Raw genomic sequence first — 23,680 nt, 5'->3', positions numbered from 1 at the left:
CTTATTTAATATTGGCAGAGTTGGAAAAGAAAGTAATTTTAGACAAATTTAATGAGTAAGCTACCATTTTTTATCTTGATACCTTTAATGAGAAATTAGTTAGGACGTCTTGTATTGTGGACCAAACAGAGTTTTAAATATTTCAAACGTCATAATATTTCATTTAAAAGAAAAAAAAACCTTATAAGTCACAAGTCCCAGCTATTAACGTAAAATGACATCAATTAAACAGCTAAAAATATTTGAAGGCAACTTGCCTCATAGTTTCCCGTATTTTCTTTTAAATTCCTCAAAAATTATGTTTTTTATTTCCATGAAATCACACACAAAATGAGCGAAACTAACATTGTTATCGTCATTTTAAAAAAGAAAGAAAGAAGGAAACTTAGCAAAGAAAGTGGAAATGAAACGTGTTTAGGTATGAAGGTTAAAAAAAAAAAAAAAAGGTGGCTGGGTATTAATTTTCAATTACAAAACAAAATTAAAACTTGCCAGCATTGAAAATGAAGTGAGATAAAAAAAAATCTGGAAAAAAAAAGTACATTACATTCTCTAACTTTATATAAAATTTTAATTTGATCCCGTAATTCCATAAAGAATTTTTTCAGTCTTCGAGCCTTATTCTTTTTTTTTTTTACAACACAAAGATTATTAGTTTCAATTGACGACTTTTTTGTGTGACAATCATTATTATTTTAATAAATTAAATTCAATATATTAACATTTGCAAATATTTTGTCAAAATGTAAAATTTCAATATTGACAACTTTTGTCAATGAAATTCATGGCAACGGTGTTAAAGTTTTAAAACTAGAAAGTCATTTTATAAAATTAAGAAACCAAAATAAAACTTTATGGGAGTTAGATGACCAATAATGTACTTTTGCCAAATAAAAATAACATTTAATTTATAATTTTTTAAAATACCCAAAAAAAATAAATAACAAATTATTCAATAACAAATACAAGTTATAATAAACATAAACTAACTTCTTCTCAACTTTTTCTTTTCTACCAACAGACCGATACATGACCTAAAAGTAAAATATGTGGCATAGCAAAAGAACTAAAAACAGGTGAAAAGTGAAACAGAAAGGTGAAAATAAAAGCTGTTTAGACTAAACCACCATATTATCAAATCCTTATCATCAATGTGATTTTCCCTCGGTATAAGCACTAAGCAACCAAAGAAACATATATAAATCGATCTTAACTCGCAAATTGATATGCACTATACCACATACATTTATAATTTAACAGTAGATTAACAAAAATCATGTTTTATAATTAGATGTTAAAAAATAAAAAAATTAATCTTTTAATCCTTTAAATTATAACTCATGTAACAATGTATGTCTTGAAGCAACTTAGTCCCTAAACTTTTGATTCGTTTAAGACCTAGGCCCTGACATGTGAATTATTATATTTATATTTTTGTCTTTTGTCATTACAACTCATCTCCAATTATCATCCTAGCTGGCAAAAATGTATGACTCAAGGTCAACATCATATATGAAACAGCATACTAGTCAAACATGATTCAAAGACTACTGTTAATGCTAAAATCTATTGTGAGTTAAAATATTAGTTCAGCGACAAGCTATTCAAAAAGAAGCTTCTGATAATTTATGGTTAGTAATTAATTTATAAATCATAATTCAATGAAATCAATTTCATCCAGAATTTGGTCTTCTCACCTTTAATCTAATTAAACATGATCCTTGTAGATTTAGACATATTTTCAAACATGTCACTGAGCCATGATCAATTCTTATTATCCGCTAATGAATATGAACAAACGTATAGGAAAATGGCAATTTGTACCTTGGCTTTCTCTATTCTCTCACTAATGCATGACTATAGTATTACCACTCATTTAATGAAACACTTCAATTTTCATATGTATATGTATACCAAATAAGTTAGTATAAGGATATATTAATACTGAATTGAAATACATGTATGATTCACCAATTAAGTTAATGCCAGTCATTTAATGAATGTCATGTATTTGTATTAAATATTAATGAATATACTTAGGACCTTTCATAATTTGCAATATTTAGTTTAATGGAAACGATGGGAGGGGAGGGATAAGAAGATATATTCATATCTCTTCATTTGGCTTGGTTTCATTTTAAGGAGGGAAGAAATTTTAATTATCTCTCGGATCGTATTTTGGAGGAAATAAAAAAATAGTTAAAATTTATTTTTAGTCTTTTAATTTTATACAAAGTTTCATTTTAGTCCCTTGACTTTAAAAAGTAAATTTTTAGTCCTCTAACCTTGAAATTGTTAACAAAAAATAATAATATTGAACTCTTAAATATTAATAAAATATTATTAAATGCCAACATATTAACTTTAATTTTTAAAACAACCGTGATTGATAAAAAAGATCATCAATTAAAATAATAATTTTAGAGTTAAAAGACTAAAAGTATACTTTTTAAAATTAAAGGATTACACTAAAATATTTTATAAAGTAAAATGATCAAATGCATATTTTAACAAAAAAAATTAGTTAAACAAATCTTCCCTCAAATCAAATGTGATGTTAATGTAAATTGTGTTCCTTTTTGACCAAAAAAAATATAGTAAATCAATGTCCCTTATTCATTGAGGGTCTTAAAATTCACATCCATATTAAATCTAATATATTCTCAATATAACTATATCCTTTTACATGGTCATAGAGGCCACACACAAGCAAATAATAAACTAAGTCTTACATTTAATTATATGATATCATTTTTTTTATAGCCATATGATATCATTTTTGTTTATAGCAAATGTAGGAAAAACCATTGTAAAGGCTTTGTTGTCACAATACTACCCTACCTACTCCTTTCCATGTAACATGTTCACATCGGAGAGACTATTATATGCACTATTACTCAATTAATCCAGTGATTTATCACACAAGTATACTGAGTTTCTATTGGGTTAGAAGCTAAAGGTAGTTGAAAACGTTCGCTCTTGTACCCTGGTTGCAAGGGAAAGAAGGATGAACAGAGACAAAGGAAGACTAAACACGTTCTACAATAGCGCCGGCGAAAAAAGAATTGAAGTTGTGATATATTTTTTTTGATACTATATCGCAGAATCCCAAGTCATGGGTGCTTGTCGAGTGAACCACCTTGCCCCTTTCTCCTGGACAGCTGAACCATCATGGAGAAAAAGGAAGAAAGGTATTATCACAATTATTTTCATAGCATGTATCGTTACATTCTATTTGGCCAGCAAAATTATGAAGTATTTTAAGCTTTGAGTGTGTGAAATTTTGGAAGTTGATTACCTTGTATTTTCTGGCATAAAATTCATTTTTTTCAGCGGAGGAGGAATTTTGCACGTCTTATTACCTTTCCTTGCCATCATGACTTGTGATTATTTACTTTTATTTATATATCATAAAAAATTATTAAAATTCCTAAAAATTTAGGTTCTAGCCTTTCCTTCATTTCACCTTGCTTACTTACTGGTGGCTTCTATTTCCATATAATAATCTTAGAATACAAGATGGCATTTTATCTTATTGTTTTCTTTGATAAAAAACATCAAATCTCTGTTTAACCTGGAATGTCATACGGTTCCTAAATTGAGATGTTGAATAGTAGGTGAAACTAAAAAATATATATTTATTGTGGGTTGGGAATTTTAAAAATAACAAAATAATAAGTTAGCTTGGCACATATCTCTTAATATAAGATAGTTTGATGAATTAAATTGGCATTTGACTCATGCTGGGTTTTAATTGATCTGTTTTGTTAAGGCAAGTTAATGGAAAAGAAAGCATTTATATTTGCATTATGAAATAATATTCGTAATAAAAAAATTTTGGTGAGCCACATGGTTGCTTCCAGTTGCGCCATGTGATTGTATTTGGTTAAACCATGTGGTCTCCTTCCCTACCGATGTATAATGGTTTTTTTTTTTTTTTGACCAGCAGATATATAATGGTTTTTAACGACTTTACTTTAAAATCTGATATATATATTTTAGTTTTAAAATTTAGAAAGTTTTACTTAATAATTTCAAAATTAAAAAAAAAACTCACTTCAAAATCGTCCTAACCGAAATATTGGAGAACTCTTGGTAATTTATTTTTGTGTCACGTGATAATTAGACATTTGAATAATTTTCTTTTAAAATTTTTTATAATGATTACTTTACAATAAATGTATATATAGCCACTTTAGTTTATATTTTATTTTTAATAAATGAAAATCTCCAAATGATTGTCTTAAAAAATGCCCTAATCCTGGTATTCTCCTTTTTTAATTAGAACCAAACATGACCCAAGTAAAATAAGCGCACGGAACCAAAAAAAAAAAAGGGTGAACAGATATAAAGAGAGTAAAATTGACGTGCACTATATGCCTCATAATTCTAATATATTAAAAATAATAATAACAGGAACAATAATAAATTCTAGGGTAAAGATGGACATAGTAATCTGACCTATTTTTGAAAGTGTATCAGCATCTTAAATTATTAAAAAAATTGGTTCAATTTTGAGAGGATTACGATGATGAGGTATTAAGTAAGAAAAATAATTGCTAGACAAAGTATGTTTATTTTGTTTGGTAATTTTTATAAAATCTCAAAAAATCATTATTTCACTTTTCTCACCGCACTTTTAGAGTAAAGACCAAGGAGTAACTTATGCCTTTAAACAAATCCAATCAATTTTTATCAACTGAATTTTTCCCAATTTACTCTCCCACACTTTTTTGAAATTTTTTCCCAAATGATTATATTTAATAATGTTTATTAAATTTATGCCTTTTTGATAATTATATATCCATATTTAATTTTAATAAATAAAAACCAAATATAATCATGATTCTTAAAGTCACTTATAAAAAATACATATCCAAATAGAAATCACAATTAATCAATATCACTTATAGCCAGTGTCACTTGTAAAATTCATGGTGACCTAAAATCACAGTTGTTCACTACTAATCCAAACGAGCACTTAATAGACAAGAGGTAAAAATGCTGGATGCACTCCTAAAATAATTTAGTATGTTAGATACACTTCTAAAAATAGTTCAGGTATTGAGTACACTTTTACTCTAAATTTTATCTCATTAAGTGAGAGTAACTGCATGAGTGGCATTGTATCATTATGCTTTAATAATAATTAATTTTTTGTGAGTATTATCATTTATCAAACAGTTTCCTTCAATACTTTATGCTTTTATTGATTTTTTTGTCTTCCTCCCCTACTTATAAACAAATAATGAACATTAAACTAAAGTTCTGTTTCATTAGGTGGGAAAGCAAATGACGAACAATTAAGGGGAAAAAAATATACATCTCAAACACTAGTTGCTCGTCATTGGATGTCTTCCATTTATAATTTAATAGCAGAGAAACAAAAAATTGTTTTGGAAAAAAATATGTGCTTGAGCAATATTGTTATTCTTCATTTGATCCGGTGGGAAGAGAGATATATGCTGGACCAAAAAACTAGTCTTTTGTATGAACAAAAACTAATAGGGAAATCATATAAAATTGAGTTTGATTTAAAAAATTAAAGAGGTAGAGCTATAAAATTTTAATAAAAATGAAAACAAAAAAGAGTAACAAAAATTTTTAACCCAACTTATTCAATTTTTTATACAAAGCTGATCAAAATTTTTGGAAAAAATAGCAAATAAAGACCTCCTAATATCTAAAATTATGATTTGAACCTCTTAATTTGAAAAATGACAAATAAAGACCCGTCCCATATTGCAAATATAAAATCTTGGTGAAATGTCTGAAATGCCCCCCAGCCAAATTGTGATTTGGTCTATTGAAGTTATCATTCGCTAAAGTGAACTTGTCATATCCTATAGTCAACTTGTCATTTAACATACCCTCAGCTAAGTTGTGATTTGGTCTACTGAAGTTGTCATTCACTAAAGTAAATTTGTCATTTAGTTGAGAGGCATTTCAGACAATTTAACAAGATTTCATATTTGTAATTTGAGATCTAGTCTTTATTTGCCATTTTCCAAACCAGGAGTCCTAAATCACAAGTTTACATATTAAAGGTCTTCATTTGCCATTTTTTCAAATTTTAGTCTCCCTCTCCTTCATTTTTCTTATACCAATGCTTAATTTCTATTAAAAAAAATATGAATAGACGTAAAAGAAAATGGACGTGACATTCTTCCTTCTTGGTCGTATGTCACAATATATGAAATGAAGATAAATCATATTTCATCGTATTTATTCTAAATATAAAACTTAGTTAAGATTTAAAAGATTTATTTTCGTTTTAAATATAGAACTTTAAATTTTTTGACTAAAGTATACATTTAGTCTTTTAACTTTGTATAAGGTTTTATTTTGATCCCTTAACTTTAAAAAGTATATATTTGGTCTTTTAATCCTAAAATCATTAAGTTTTAATGATAATTTTTTGTAACAATCATGGATGTTTTAAAAATTAAACTAAATATGTTAGTATTTGATAATATTTTATCAACATTTAAGATCTTAATGTTATTATTTTTTAAAAAAACTTTAGAGTTAAAAAATTAAAAGTGTACTTTTTAAAATATCTGACTCATCTTACTTTTCTCCCTAAACTGTTTCATAGTTTTTCTCACTCTTTTTGTCTTTTACGTTTACCTCGTTAAAACAAGATCTTTTTTAGGCCAAAAAAAAATTACATTTTCCCATAATAATTTTTCTTTGATTCTATTTATAGAGTAAAGAGATAATATTTATTCTATTTATAAATCATTTATTAAATTTTTATGATGAATATACTCTATTGTTTTTATTTATTACAGTATAAATAGTTTTTTTTAAATGTGTATATATTAAATATGAAAAAGTTAGAAAGTTACTATATTTAATGAAGAATTAATGCAGTTTAAGATTTTTTTTTTGTCTATGTGAAACATATTAAAAGTGCCGTATAAATAGGATGAGAAGAGTAACAAATAACCAGTTTAACGTTTTTTTTGCCCCCAACGAATTTAATTTCATAATCTATATAAATTGATTGATTAAATTTTATATTCACAATCGGAAAGCGCGTTTTTTTTTTTTCCGCCAAGGGGAAAACGTGTTTATAATCTTTATGATTCTCTCTTGACTTTTCTCTTGCATTTATGAATCCAATAGATATGTACCAGTAATTTAATAGTATGGAGGACTTTTCATATTTATGCCAAATACATAAGGATATATTAAACCTGAAGACGCAGTGTATATACTCCTGGTTCTATTTATAGAGTAGAGAAAAAATATTTTTTGTCCTATTTATAAGGCAGTGAGAAATTTTTTTTTTTGTATGGATATACAATTTGACCTTTATTTATTATTTTGTTGACTTTGTTTACATAAAATATACTCCTCCGGTCCTTATTATAAGACCCCATTTGACTTTTTATTTGGTCCTAATTATAAGACCCCAATCCATTTTGTCTCTTATATTTATGCATTTTTTCCAAGATAATCCTTCTAATAATGATAGTTTTAGCCAATATACTTAATTAGCAAGGATTTTAGGAATGATAACACTTATTTATTATAAATAACCAACTTAACTTACTTTCTTAATCTCCTCAAATAAGTCAATTGGGTCTTATAATTAGGACCGGAGGAGTAATATATATTAAATAGGAATAGAGTTGAAAAGTTATTAAATTTTAAATGATAATTAATAAAATTTAAAGGTTTTTTAGCATATGTGAAACATATTAAAAGTGATTCATAAATAAGATCAGAAGAGTGTATCCTAATAATTATGCATATATCGTACTTGGCCAGCTTAATGGTAATGCTAGGCATTTAATAAAATTAAAGTCATGTATCGGTACTAAATATCAGTGAAATATAATTATGATATTTTGGTAATTTGCAACATTTATGCAGAATCTTATTTTGCCAACAATATTCATTTATGCAGCTAGTATTATCTAGGGAGATTAACAATGTTTTCGTTTAATTGGAGGAGGGGAGATTAAAGTGGCTTATAGTTTATATAAGATAAAAAGTATAGTTGTCTTGAAACTCAAATGGCACCAAGCATTTCTTCTTCCATGACTTTCTTAAATGTGAGCATGTGAATCCGAACTTTTTTTTTTTGTGTAGAGGATAAAATGAATATGTGAATTATGACAAAAAAGCTGATTTAAGAATTCAAACTCTCGATTATCTATATGCAACATTAAATTTAAGAAAATTTTAAAAAGATAACTCATTCTACCGATAAAAAAAGAAATAAAACAACCAAAAAATTAAAAGAGAAAAAAAAGGAAAAAAGAAGTCATTTGGTTTGCATGAACTTCTTTCCCTCAACTATTTATGTGAATGCCAATTTATTCCTTTACAGTGCCTTATGAATAGTACGGCAAATGAGACTTTGTCCTTTGAACCCTTGACGAGGCGCTTTAGTAATTTTAACATTATCTAATTCATAATTTTTCTCTATTTCTATTATACCAGATATTATTTTTTTTAAAAAAACTCTCTTCTTATTTTTATAAATACAAGGCAATTTTTTTTCCATACCTATTTCTATTCTATTTTTTCCCTCTCATGCCGACCACGATGCCTTGGTATATTGAATAAATGCATTCTACTTTTTTTTTTTTATTAAAAGACAGTGCATCTAAATTATTGCATAAAATATCCCCTTCTTGTAACTCCATAATTTATTTTTTTTTGTTTTTCAAATGTTAAAAAAGGTGTAATAAACAATGCAGCAAGCACTACTTGTCATTAATATAAAAGTTAAATAACTAATTTAAGAATATAAAAAAATAAGTTAAAACTAATTATTTGTAAGGCACTGTAAAGCCCCTCCCCTCATTTGGTTAAAAATTTTTAGAAGAGAGGAAAGCCAAAATATCCCCTCCCCCTCCTCTCCCTCCCTCCCTCCCTCCCTCCCTCCCTCCATTTTAACTCCCCTCAAATTGGAATTTTTTGGAGAGAAGCTAAATTTTTGGACTATCATATCCTGATGATTTTTTTTAATATTCCACTACTACCCATAAAATATATTATTATAATATTATTTCAAATAAAAAATATATTATCCTAAGCAAAAAATAAAAATAAAAGTTATTATATTTAAAAAAATATATTATAACAAAAATTAATTAAATAAAAATTATAATATTATAAAATTAATTGTTTTTTATAAATATATTATTTACTAAATATATTTTAAAACTGAAGAAAATGATAGCTTAAAGAGAATAAAATTTTATTTTTCTTAGAGCATATAAAATTTGTTAATTTGATTATTTCAAATATATTATTATACTAATTAGGATAAAAATTACTCTACCGGTTTTTAATGCACATATTAGCATGATAAGACTGGATTTTTATTAAATTATATAATTTAAGTTAAGATGTAAGTTAATTTATATAATACATCAATAAAAAATATAAACTAATATGTAAGGATAAAATAGTAAATTGATTATTTCGATCCCTCCCCTCCCCTTCTTGAACCAAATAAGGAATCATTAAATATCCTCTCCTGTCTTTCTTTTAATCAAACCAAACAAGGTGAAGATAAAACCTCCCTCCCTCCCCTACCTTCCCTTCAAACCAAATAAGCCTTGAATGTGAGCACCTGTCACAGTAAAGATTTGAACATTAATTCGTCATGTTGTGAAGAACTAATCTCTTTTACTAGACCTAGTCCCGTTGTTGGTTCCACACCCACGAGTTAGTATTAGCTGAATTATATCCCTTGCCGCAAGCTAGGGTGATGTATGAGGTTGCGCCATATTGGGCCTCAATGGGCCGGGTCAAGCAAGTTTTTTTGGTCGACAACAAACTTGCAAAAAGTCACAGCCATTGGAAAGGAAAGCTTAAGTACCAGAACACAAACAAAAATATATTAAGCTATATTATTTATAACTCAAATTAATAAAAGAAGTCCCTTCTGCAATATGCAGAATATCAGAAACTTTTTAATGACGTAATAAAAGGAGAATAAAAAGGTAGAAAAGGGCAAAAAAACATACATATTTCAATGTGGGCAATACAAAACTGTATAATGAATTTTTATTTCTTGGTCATATATATAGATGATTATAAATAAATTGAATATGAAGTCAATGTTCCTCAACCATGCTTGAGTCACCTACTTTTTAATGCACAACCATACAGTTACATGCAAGATTTAGATAACGTTTGTATTATTTATATCTAATTAAAAAATGTTAATTATATAAAAAAACTAATTTTGTGTTGTCATTCGAACACTACAATAATAAAAACACTGAAAGTAAATAACTTAAATAATAACATGAATAATGTAAAAACATTATATTAAAAAAAATTATAATTTTCAACCGTTCTCATTTTTATTATTACTTCCGATTCTTAATATAAGACCTCGTTTAAATTTTATTTTGATTCTAAATATAAGACCTTAATCTACTATATCTTTCGTATTTATATATTTTTTCTTAAAATAGTTTTTGTAATAATAATAGTTCTAACCAATACACTTGATTAGCAAAGATATTTTAGAAAAAACAACACCTAGTTATTATAAATAAATGACTTAATTAGTTTTTTTAATTTACTCAAATTAGTTAACTAATTTTTATATTAAGAACGGGAGATATTATTTTTTTTTGTTTTTTAACCAATGCAGAGTGATACTCGAGATTACATTACTGTGTCTCCCAACCCAAATGTAGAACGGAGCAAACATCTTTCTACCCTTTTGATAATTGAAAAAAAAAAAAAACCTTTTTGTACGTGGATTCATTCGGATACTTTTTTAAATTCCCTTCTCCCAACCCAGAGTGATAGTACCTCTGATGTTAATTATAAAATTTTATTTATAGATTATAAAAGAGGTCTTATAATTAAGATTGGAGATAGTAATTTATTATTTTATGCAAATTCATTTTTCAAAATTAAACCACATGGATTTAAAATTTAAATAATGAAAAAATTTATTTTTTCTTATTTTTTTTACAAAGTTGATAAGTCTTAAGTATCTTTTTAGTTTTGATTATAAAAAAAAATAGAAAGAGTATTTACCTTGTAATCTATTTGGTTCAACCCGTTAAAAGTGTATAATAAGGCGTGTAATGGTAATCATTATTACATCACTGTATTCGTATTTTATTCTTTTTAATTATAAATCACAAAGCTATTCGTTTTTATTCAAAATTCATAAATAAAATCGTGTGCTATTTTCTAGCTTTATGCAAATACATGACACCCATGGGGAGTTTTAGTATGTGCCAAAAAAAAAAGGGTTTACGTTTTGAAAGCTGAAGAGAAAGGAATAGGATTTTTGAAGTGCAAATGTGTTTTGTTGGTCAGGGGATTTTGAAGTGGGCATTGACGGCCGAGGAAAATGAGGCAAGGGAAATTTTTTTTTAAAAAAAGATTTTATAAATAGTTTACAAAATTATTTTAGATGATATGATATATATAATTATATATGATCGCGCAAATTACAAATAAATAAATAAGCTAGAGCGTATAAAATAATTACGACCTATTTACCTAAATAAGTTTGACAATAAATAATGATCTATTTACTAAATAAGTTAGCTTAAACTCAAAATAGGCTAAATTATAAATGATTGATAAGAGTTTAGCCTGCTTTCTCCTCTACTTTTAGGTTTCATTTGGTTGGGTATACAATAAGATATACAAAAGGGATGCATCATTTTCAAGGCACTAAATCCAAAATTACTTTATATTTTTGTGTAATCATTATTTTTTTATTATCTGTATTATTAATTTCGATTTTAAAAAATAATATCTAAAATGAAAAAAAAAACTGTCATCATCAAGTTAGCACTCTTAAGTACTCCCTCTAATATTTTCCTACAAGGCATAATATAAAATATTTATTCGTTGGCAAAAAAAAAAATTTATTATATCTTTTCCATATCATCGTTATTTAACGTTGGTTCATTTTTCAAAATGACCCCAAATGAGTTTCAAATAATAAAATTTAAACAGTATTTTTTAATTTTAAGTACTTTCCAGTTTGAAAGCTTTAAAATTTAAAGAAAACATTTTTACATTTTACAAAACTAAATTTTCCTCACATATTTACTTAGTAGAGTGCAAAACTATTTCCATATAACTAATTCAAAGGGGATAACACTTTTCTTTTACGAGCAAAATGATACATAACACAGTCTATAATCATATGTACTTATATAATATTTATCCACAATCTCTCATGTAAATATAAATAATAAAAATAACCGTATTATTCAAAAATGGCAAATAAATTATTATTTTGAGCTTTGTGCACATACATAGCACTCACCTAATTTTTTTTATACATACACGTTCCCATGGTTTTTGGTTAAATGTATCTGGGGTGTGCGGGTACGTGCCCAAAAAAAAAAAAGTTTGCATTTTGAAAGCATAAGAGAAAGGAATGGGATTTTTGAAGCGCAATTTTTTTTTTTTGGTCAGAGGATTTTGAAGAGGGATTGAGGGTCGAGAAAAATGAGGCAAGGGCTGCAAAGTAGCAGTTATTCTTAAACCTTCTCATGGAAAAGCAGCGAAACCAGAATCACCACCACCCCCACCACCGTAACCCCGACAACAAGAACCACCACCGCCACCACCATCACCACCGTCAAACTTGGGGCACGTGGGAGGACCTTCTCCTAGCCTCCGCCGTCAAACGCCATGGCTCTAACGACTGGTACACCGTCGCCATGGAGATCCAGAACCGCACCAACCTCCCTCACCTCCTCACCACCGCCCGCAACTGCGAGCAGAAATTCCTCGATCTTGAACGCCGATTCACCGCCCAATGCAACGACGCCGTTCGGGAGCCTCCGGAGAACGGCGCCCCCGCCGACGACGTCGTCGATCACGTTCCCTGGCTCGACGAATTGCGTAAGCTCCGGGTAGCTGAGCTCCGGCGAGAGGTCCAACGTCACGACGTCTCTATTCTGTACGTCTCTCCCTCCCTTCATTTCCGGATTTTTAATATTCCTTTTTATTTACTATTTTCGTTTTAGATCTATTTATTTTTTTTCTTATTGTTATTTATTTTATTTCGAGAAAAGATCGTTGCAGCACAAGGTGAAGCGATTGGAGGAGGAGAGAGAAAAAAGCTTGAAGGAGAATGACGCCGAACGAGATGAGAAACCAGATCTGGAAGACTCCGGGAAACCGGAAAACGACGAAAAAAACGGAGGAGGAGGAGAAGAGCCTGAACCGGCGAATTCTGAACCGGTAAGGCGGGTCGATGACGATGGAAATGATAATAGTAACGATAATAATAACAACAATAACAGCAGTACTAATAAGCTTCCAGTGGGGGACGACTCGGACCGGGACAACCAATCAGTTAACGAGTCGAATTCGACCGGTTCAAGATCAGCGGGGGAGAAAACCGGGGAGGAAGACGTGAAGCCTGAACCGTCTCCGGCTCAAACCGGTACGAAAAAACCGGATCCGAGTGAGGATAAAAAAGTCCAGGACTCGTCGGAGTTGAGAGACTCGGTGGCCAACTCGGAAGGGGGAGGGACGAGGGAGAGCAGCGAGGTGCAGAGCTCAGCGAGCCTGACGAGGAAGAGGAAGACGCGAAAGAGGAAGAAGATCCCCGGCGGCGGAGGTAACGGCGAGGAGGAGGCGCCGGAGAACGACGAGGTTGCCGCGAAATCACAACCGTTGGTTGGCCTCTTGGAGCTGATCAAAGGACATGAGAACAGCTCGTTGTTCGAGCGCCGTCTTGAAAGCCAGGTATTTTCCCCATCCAAAATTCCCTTCCTCCTTTTCTTTTGCGCGTGGACAAAACCGGTATTTCACACTTCCCAAAAAAATTCAAAATTTCTCAATTGTTTGGTTTTTTCTTAAATTACGTTTTATTGCAACGCCCAAGATAACATGCATGCAAGGCCTCAAAACTGTTATACAAATAACTTCAATTTGTTATATTTTTATCAGAAAATCAATGCACAAATTTCTTGGAAAGTCCCTAAGACCCTAACTGAAGATTTTTATCAATCAGAAGGACGTTTTTAATTAGTAAAATTTTAAAATAGGGGCTTTTGTGGGATTTCCTAAAGTTTCTTTTATTAGGGTATTAGTATATAGGAGAATGGTATGAGCAAAATCGTAAACGTGTGTATACTTAAAACTTTATAATATAAAGGGCACCGTGGAGAACAAGTTGGTGCTTACGTTCATAAATCATGACTGTGAACCAAATAGGGACCACTTTTGAAATGGACACCAAGTTTGTGAGCACCACCAATCCAAAACTCCATAAATGACTAAACAAATTTACCCAAATTTTAAAAAAAAAATTAAATTAATTTTGTTGAGTAATATATAGAGGTTCTCGTCCGATTGCTGGTAATTCGATTTTCAAACTTTATAAAAAAATTAAATGAAAATAATTAAAAAAAAGATATAATAAGAGTAAGGAGCAGAGTGATTTATTTTGAGGGAAAAGTAGTGAGGCAATGTGATGAGTTGTGAGAATTGGATAAGAGGCAGTTGGATATGATGAAGAACCTTTTCTTTGTCCGTCCTTTATATAGAAGTTCAGATATTCATCATTCACCACCCCCCAAAAATGCTAATAATATATATTTCTTAATGTGTATATGTAGGTATAATTTTGTATAAAAATTATTTTGGTTATTGGTTTCCAGAATTGTCTTGACGTGTCAGATTATATCTGGACATGTTTTTTTTTCTCATTTAAAATTTTCCCTTTTTTTTTTAAGTGAGTGCCACACATTTTTTTAAATTTTTTTTTGTCAGAATGTTTTTTTTCCTGATTTAGGTAAAAAAAACTAAGAAATATAGCATAAAAATGTAATTTTTTTTTTTGCTACAAAAAAATGTAATATTTTTAGTGAGCTCGTGCCATTGAGGACCTCTTCCCTATGCAACGTGCTTATCATGCCATGAAATTATTTCCTTAGGGCCCATTTGTTAGTTCTCATTCTGGGCTATGTGGATCCGTCCATGTAAAATTCCTTTCGGTCTTAAATTAAAAGATAAAATAATTAATTTACAGATATTAAAAAATTAATTAAATTAGTTATTTGTTAAAAAAATGTTATTTTTTTTAAAAAATAATCTACACAATTATTTGTATTTGAATTATCTCTTAATGAAAACCTTCTTAATATGTATAAAGAATAATTTAGAGGAAAAAATTATATATTTTTAAAGATAATGTAAATTGAAGTTTACGGGTAGATTTAAATACAACCCTAATTAGCTTGTACATACAGCACTAGAGGAAGTAATTGAACAATAGGAATAATTCTTTTGACAAAAAATACGAGAAAAGAAAATGGCGCTTTTATGCTTAGAAGTTAGAATACCTCAATATGCTATTTGATTGGTTGACTTAGGCTGCTTTGATAGAAGAATTCCATGTTTTAATTGAGTACGTAACTAAAATTAGAATATTTAAGTTTATCCATGGCACACAACGTTTAGCATTCGGCATTCTGCATTGCAAAAAATTATTTATTAACAGAAGATCTTATATAGTCCACATTTATCATAAATGAAAGTAAAATGTTTGGTGGTGTATGTAAACCTTTGAGGCTTACAATTTTAGTTAAGATATTGACTTTTTTGTTCTTGCTAAATTTATTCTGAAATGTTTACTTAAGGACAATACTAACATTATATATCTGTCATGATAAATTCTCTAATTACACATGATTACATGTTCTATTTTTAAAATATTATTATTTAATTATAAATCTATATGAAAAAAGAATACACAATCATGTATAATTGTAGAACTTGATAAGAATTTGACCAAAATTTTTTTCTTTACGTAATTTTAATGTTTTTGAGGAATTTATCATGTTATTCTGTGTTTTTTACCAATTAAATGAGGAATAAATAAATACGTTACTTATGGTATGAGACTTTAGATATTTAATAAATTAATTAGATTTTTATGCCATTTTCCGGAGCCGTCACTTTGGTGCTAGGATGACGTGGTTTGATCCTAATCATCCAACTTTGTCCGGCTTCATTTATGCTCGACCATTTTAATAATACACTTTTGCAGGATTTCCCACCCCACAATAATTGTGTTGTATATATGAATTTTTTTGTTACCTTTAACTGGCATTAAAGTTTTTAATATTATTATCTGAGATATCCGAAATTTTAATTGCTTAATTTAAAACTCAAAAGATGATCAACCAGCTTTAAAATATCTCATTGGCCTCCATGTTATCATTTCTAAAAAAATTTTATATTATTATTGTGATCCTTTTTTTTTTTTTCATTCTCTTCAGATATTAGAGTGAGAATTTTAAATTATTAAATTAAGAATAATGTGAACTTTATTAAAGAGGGCTTTTTGGGCTTATGTATGCCCGCATTTAGTCATTCTAGGTATGCATATTGCTCATGTTTTTATATCTCATTTTGATATGCTTGTTTAGAATTTTGTTACATAATTTATTTTGTTTAGAATTTGATAATATACATTATATATGAGACTTACCTAATTTTTTTATTTTTTATATATAATTTTTGGCGAAATATAATATACTCTTCCGGTCTTAAATGTAAGACCCTTATACTAGTGTATAAGAGTCTTATATTTAGGACCAGAGGAGTATCTACTTTAAACTTGTATAGTATATGATGATTTTTTTTTTTGCTACCGGAAAGTATATGATGATTTTTAGAATATAGAAATTATATGTATATTTATAAAAATTACTACCTCCGGTCTTTAATATAAGACCCCGTTTGACTTTTTGTTTGGTTCTAATTATAAAACCCCAATTTATTTTGTCTCTCATATTTATGTATTTTTTTCCAAGATAGTCCTTCTAATAATGATAATTCTAGCCAATACACTTAATTAGCAAGGATATTTTAGGAATGACAATACTTATTTATTACAAATAACTAACTTAACTTACTTCTTTAATCTCCTCAAATAAATCAACCGGGTCTTATAATTAGAACCGGAGGTAGTACTGTATTATCAATGCACTTATACGTCAATAAATCAATAAATGTAATAAATGTAATGTACTAATTGTTTTTGTTTTTTTGGGCTTGCAGGAGGAATGGGAAAAATACAAAAGCATGGTACGTGAGCACGTGGACCTAGAAATCATCCAAACGCGACTTCGAAACGGCTATTACTCCTCCGGCGGCTCCACCGCCTTCCTCCGCGACCTCTTTCTCCTCTTCACCAACTTCATCGCCTTCTTCCCCACCCATTCCGTCCAGTCACGCGCCGCCACCCAACTCTGCAACCTCGTCTCCGACGAGATGAAGAGCTTCACCACCCACAATAACACCGCTCCTTCACTCCCGCCTCCGCCGCCGGCGCCACCGTCATCGTCAGCCAAGCCTGAGTCTACTAATCTGCTTTCCAAGCACAAAGCTTCTGCTCCCATACTTGTTTGCCGGAAGCGAAGTTCGATATCCAGTAAACCTTCCTCTGCCTCTACCTTTGGCCATAATAAGGGTAATGAACGATCAAGCAGCGAGAAGAAGCCACCACCACCACCACCCCAGAAGAGGCCACCGTCGGTTTCTGATGACTCAGATGAAGAACCTCCTCCTTCTTCTCCTCCTCCTGCTCCTCCTTCTCTGCCGCCTAAGTCAAAGGATAAGCCGGTGACCCGAGTAAGAAGCCTGAGAAGAAGCAACAAAAACCTCGGTGGCAGCGGGGCCGCCGGAGTCGTCCAGAACAAGAAGCTTCAGTCCAGTAAATCAACCCCTCCCAAATCAGATCAAAAAAACAAAGCAGCAGCCGCAGAAGAAGAACAGGCAGGATCTGCGTCGGACAAAAAGAGGAGCGCGGCCGCAGATTTCTTAAAAAGGATAAAGAAAAACAGCGCCGGCGAGGCAATGAGGGACGGCGGCCGAGGAGGGGGCGGAAGAGATCAGAAAAAGGGTGGCGATCAGAAAGGGAGGGAGAGAACAGCGAGGCAAGGTGGAGGATCAGGGGAGAGAAAAGGAAGTGAGAATAATACAAAATATAATAACAATAGCAATCAGTCAAAGAGAAGTGTAGGGAGGCCACCGAAGAAAGTAGCAGAAAGTAATAATAATGCTTCAGTTTCTGCTAAACGAGGAAGGGAAAGTGGTGGTGGTGGGGGGAAGGATAAAAGGCCCAAGAAACGAACTAGGAAGTAAGTAATATAGAAATTAATTAGAGAATGTAATGGTGCAGTTTCATAGTTGGTTTTTTATTGGGGGAAAAAAAAAACTGTATATCATTGTCATTCTCACTCACTATTTATTTATTTATTTTTGCAGAACCTGTAGGTCTCAATCCTAGTGCTTTTTAAAAGAAAAGAAAAAGAAAACATCTCTTTCGTTTCTGCCACCAAAAAAAAAAGTTTAAACTACATAAAGCATATGTTACGTGATATTTTATTTGATTCTTAATATAAAACTCAATTAACTAATTTGAAAAAAATTACTAAATTATTTTAAACTATTTATATTTATTATTTTTTAAAACTAATTTGTATTAATATATAATTTAATGATATATAAACATTTTAAAAATATCATGTAACATATGTTATAATTAATTAATTTAAATTTTTTTTAATCTTTTTAAATTAATCAACTGGATATTAAAAATTGAAGGATTAGAGGTAGTACATATTCTTTCAATTTTAAATATAAGATCTTTATATTATAGATAAAGGTTTTATATTTAGAATAAAAAAATATTAAGTTTTATGATTATAGATGATGATTCTCTTGACTAGGGTTGTAAGCATTACTTTTTGGAGGATTTTGGGCTTTGTATTCACACATGGAAGCTAGCTAGCGCCCATATCGATCCCCTGTTTGAACTTTGGGTTTATTTTGTTTGTTTCCTTCTTACGATAGATTTCTTTGGACAAGTTGCTCCTCAAATTCAATTCACCTTTGACTACTACGAAAAATACAAACATTAGTAGTATAAAATACTTCTCCGTTTCTTAATATAAGATTCATTTAACTAATTTGATTAGATTAAGAAGATTAGATAAGTTAGTTAATTATAAAAAATGTGAAACGTTTTTTTCCTAAAATATCGTAATTATCTTTCTTAATACCTCATCTCCTTCTTCTACTTGATTATGGTTGACGGAGTATCCATAGGGGTAATTTAGAGAAAATTGATAAATATAAGAAATAAGTCTTATATTTAGGACCAAAAGCAACTCAATAATTGGATCCTATATTAAGGACCAGAGGAGTATTATCTCCGATCCTAATAATAAGAGCTAGTTGACTAATTTAAGGAGATTAAGGAAAGAAGTTAAGTTAGTTATTTGTAATAAATATGTGCTGTCTTTTCTAAAATATTCTTGCTAATCAAGTGTATTAGCTAAAAATATTATTATTAGAAGGATTACTTTGGAAAAAATGCATAAAATATGAAAAACAAAGTGGATTGGGATCTTATATTTAGGATCAAAATAAAAGTTAAATAAGGTATTATATTAAAGACCAGAAGTAGTATAATTAAGGTAATCATTATTTATGATTCTACAAAAAATATTATTCAATAACATAATCTTTGCAAGACTTTTTTGTCCAAAAAGAATCACACAAAAATTAACAAGTCGATTATAACCCTATTTGGCATGATATTAGAAATTACTTATAAACACATTATATATAAATTGAGACAAAATTCTTTTTACATATTTACCTTATATTCTGTAAATCATAATTAAAAAATTACTTATAAATTATTCTAAAATTTAGTCTTAAAAAAAAAGAAGAAAAGACAGGGAGGGACATGCTGACGTGGCCATCTCTGTCACGCGATCAAAGGGTCTATTCCATCAAAATTATTTTTGTGGTTGATTCTCACTAAAAGTTTATGAGCGTACAAATATTGTGAAAGCGACGTGAATTTCTTGCATGCCTATGCCCAATAAAGAACACAAAATTATGGTTGGTTCAAAATGCTTCCGACATATTACAACAAAAAACTCGTTGGCCAAAAAAAAAAACTACCTCCGGTTTTAATTATAATAGCTAGTTGACTAATTTGAAAAAATAAACAAAAGAAGTTAAGTTAGTTATTTATCACAAATAAGTGTTGTCTTTCCTAAAATATCCTTGCTAATCAAGTTTATTGGCTAAAACTACTATTGTTAGAAGGACTATTTTGAAAAAAAATGTATAAATATTATAGACAAGGTTGATTGAGGTTTTATATTTAAGACTAAAATAAAAATCAAACGAGGTTCTATATTAAGGACCAGAGGTAGTACTACAACGAAAAACTAAACACGTTTCGAACCAAAAAATAAAAATAAAAACTTGAATTTTTTTTATCTATTTTCATTTTATGTTGGAAGATATATTTACTGATCGTCTCAAATACACAATGCTGATAGAAGTAATGATAATGTTTTCTGCGGAAGAATATGAAGATGAGAAGAAGAATAATTCTCCTCATCTCGCGCAGACCCCACCACATTAAAAATCTTATACACTCCAATTATTTTAATAGTAGTATTTTATATTATTCATACTTTGGATTAATCAATGCCCACACCTTCTCCTGGAAGATTAATTAGAACCTAAAATTTCCACAGAAAATTTTATTTGATTTTAATTTGGCAAATTTTAACATATACGCAAAAGGATAGTTGTTTCTGATATTCTTTATATAATTGTATATTATAATATATATTGATTGTAAAATGTCATTGATTTGACAGCATTTATCTGTCTTTTTCATCAACTAGAGAAAGGAAAAATCTTTGTAATCGAAAAAAGAGAAAGGAAAAAATCTTCTCTCAGCCTCACACAACAATTCAAAATAATAAAAGATTATTTGAAATAATTAAATAATTAAGTTAATTGTACATTTATCAAGATGTCCTTAATTTAGAAAAAAAAATTTTCCATCACCGCCAATGACTAGTAAATAATGATAGAGTGGTTTTAGTGGGAGTTGAACTTTGGAGCTCTTGGTTACCGGGAAAAAAAAAATAATGACGATTAAGATCTCAACTCAATTTATAATAAAAATTACTATTTCTGATTCTATTTATAAGATCTCATTTGCAGTTTATAAATGAGATATTATAAATAGGACCGGGATAGTATTATATATAAATAACATTAATTTAGCTAGGTAGCTGTCTTAAGAAAAATAATCTTCAATTTTCTATGATGTAATTTTGAATTTATTATCTTAGAGTTATTAATTTTGATTAAGTAATTGTTAATTGTTAATAGTTGTTTAATTGATAATTAGTTTATCAGTGTTGTCAATTAATTCTGAAAAATGGTTGTTAATTTTGACAGAAAAGTTATTACCAGAGGTTTTCATTTTCATTCACAAGTGACTAGTATTTTAAGCGCAGGGACTTGAGAACAATTTTTTTAGAAATTTTGTTCGTAATTTAAATATGTCGCGTGAGATTTTTTCTTTTTCCTCTTAAAAATTGTCTAATGAGAGAGAAATGCGAAAAAAGTCTCCTCACTGGGACGGCCGGATGGGGATCCGATAATCGACTCTTTTTTTTTTTTTTTTTTAAATAGCTAAAAAAGTTTAAGTGAGTTAAGTTCAAATAACGTTTTACGATGTATATACAAATTGACCAACAACAAAATTTTGACATTGGGAACGAGATTAAAACTCATAACTTTATAAGTTATAAGTCTATTTCTTATCAACTGGACTAACTTTTATTCTATAATTGATTATGCTTTAAGCAATTTCAGATTTTTTAAAAAGAAAATTATGGGGTCCAAATCTCTTACTTCCTCCGGTCCTTAATATAAAACTTTGTTTGACTTTTATTTTGATCCTACATATAAGACCTCAATTTATTTTATCTTTTATATTTATGTATTTTTTTTTCAAAGTAGTCCATCTAATAATAGTAGTTCTAACTAATAAATTTGATTAGCAAAGATATTTTAAGAAAGACAACACCTATTTATTACAAATAACTAATTTAACTTGTTTTCTTAATCTTATCAAATTAATCAATTAGTTCTTATAATTAAGACCGATGTAGTTTTTTTTTTTTAATGGAAAAGTAGTTTTAACAAGAAAGGGGGGGAAAAAACTTTAAAAAAGTGCCTTTCCCATGAAGAAGTAAAATATTCATGGTTGGTAGCGATATCACTTTTGGAGTTTTAACAAAGCAAGCAATAATTTGTCCATGACACAAACAACCCCTTAATTCTCAAACGAATAACAGAATTTTTGTTTTTTTGGAGAGATGCAACTGACTTTACGTGTGTTAAATTAAATATAAGAAGTTCAATTAAAATAAATTTCATTGTTTTTTTTACTAGGAAATAAATTTCATTGTTGATAGTTTCAATTCATTATAGATTATAGATGTGCGTGTGAACTAATGCAAACTTCTCATAAAATAAAAAAAAAAAGGTACATATTGACGAAATTATCTATGTTACTCGTATATATTTTAAAAACACATACAAACTTCGGTTAAAAATAAAATGAAATAAATAATAAATAACAATCTTAGTGACAGAAAAAATTTCTTATAAACAGGAAGTATGGGATTTGATTCCGCTTATAGTTTCAAACCATCAGTGCGTTCCAATTTAATTCAAATAAATAAAATAAAACATTTCATATAAAGCAGTTTATACCTCCAATAGAATGTATTAATATTATATAAAATTCAATTTTTTTGTGTAGTTTTAAAAAAAAGTTTTGGGGAAGTATGTATAATTCATCTTTCACTGTACACAATCTGCAACCTATTTTATTAAAAAATTATATAATAAAGACAACAAAAAATAAAATGTAATCGATATAATTTTCACGAAGAAATTGAGGTTGCAACGCCCTCCATCTTGTGTTTGGGAATGTGGATAAGATGATAAGGAATATGGCATTTTTGGTTGTGGCTTTGGTCTCTAGTGCTTTTTACATTTTTTTTTTCACATCTTAAGACAAATAAATCATCTTTACTTAAATACCCAAAATAGGCTTTAATATTTTTTGAAATATAGGCTTCAGGTTTTTTAATATGGTTTATGGACGTAGGGGAAAAAATGAATTTCGTCTATTTTTTTCTTCATAAAATTATAACGAGCTATTTGATAATTTAATTTATAAGTCATGGTAAGTATAATTTATTATTTGAATATATTTAGGCATGACATGTGCATAATATGTCTCATTTGAACCATTCAAATAAAATTTGAACAGTTAGATGTTGTGATTTTATGTTTACATTCTTATATTAAAATATTATTCAATTTGAAAATTGATAGTTATAAGATTGACATTATTCATATTCCGTATCATTTAAAACAAAAAAAAAACTCATTAAAGTATAATTAAAAAAAATGTAGTGGTTGGGACGAAGTGTGCACATGATATACATTAAATAAAGATCTGCACTATAAAATTATTAATTAAATTCTTTAATAAATAATTATTTCACTTTTAAGTCAGGCTGGGTCCACACAAACAAACGAAAGACACAATAATCAAGTCCATAGGAGGATTGAGGAGGCATTTGAATATGCCATCAAAGAGTTAACAATAACGGAGAAGAGATCGAAGAAAAGAAATTATTTGCTTCAATATTAAATATATGAGTTAGATAATTAATTTGTGAACACTAAATTTTTTTAAAACTTTATTTATAAGTTACTTCTAACTTGTTTTATTAGAATAAAACAAATCTTAAACTTTATTAACCCAACCTTGAAATTAAACAATTTT

The 23,680-nt window shown here is 29.0% G+C and overlaps 1 protein-coding gene across 1 annotated transcript; it reads left to right on the top strand.

Moving 5' to 3' along the window:
• The first annotated feature begins 12,423 nt into the window (after positions 1 to 12,423).
• LOC114731369 (uncharacterized protein DDB_G0284459-like) lies at positions 12,424 to 18,187 on the top strand. The gene is made up of 3 exons (XM_028918513.1): positions 12,424 to 12,925; positions 13,041 to 13,719; positions 17,044 to 18,187. Exons 1-3 carry the CDS (start codon positions 12,513 to 12,515, stop codon positions 18,127 to 18,129), a joined length of 2,178 nt encoding a protein of 725 aa, XP_028774346.1. The 5' UTR covers positions 12,424 to 12,512; the 3' UTR covers positions 18,130 to 18,187.
• Positions 18,188 to 23,680: the final 5,493 nt, after the last annotated feature.

This window comes from Neltuma alba, unplaced genomic scaffold, assembly GCF_004799145.2.
Source record: "Neltuma alba isolate B1F8T4 unplaced genomic scaffold, ASM479914v2 tig00012824_pilon, whole genome shotgun sequence".
Lineage (NCBI taxonomy): Eukaryota > Viridiplantae > Streptophyta > Magnoliopsida > Fabales > Fabaceae > Neltuma > Neltuma alba.
Note: the sequence above shows the minus strand (reverse complement) of the source record. Positions and strands in the feature narration are given on the sequence as shown.

Bases quoted from the DNA above. Each gene is read 5' to 3' on its own strand.
- LOC114731369 (XM_028918513.1), top strand. From the start codon at position 12,513: ATGGAAAAGCAGCGAAACCAGAATCACCACCACCCCCACCACCGTAAC. The intron at 12,926-13,040 runs GTACGTCTCTCC...TTTCGAGAAAAG, and splicing joins CGTCACGACGTCTCTATTCT to ATCGTTGCAGCACAAGGTGA. The intron at 13,720-17,043 runs GTATTTTCCCCA...TTGGGCTTGCAG, and splicing joins AGCGCCGTCTTGAAAGCCAG to GAGGAATGGGAAAAATACAA.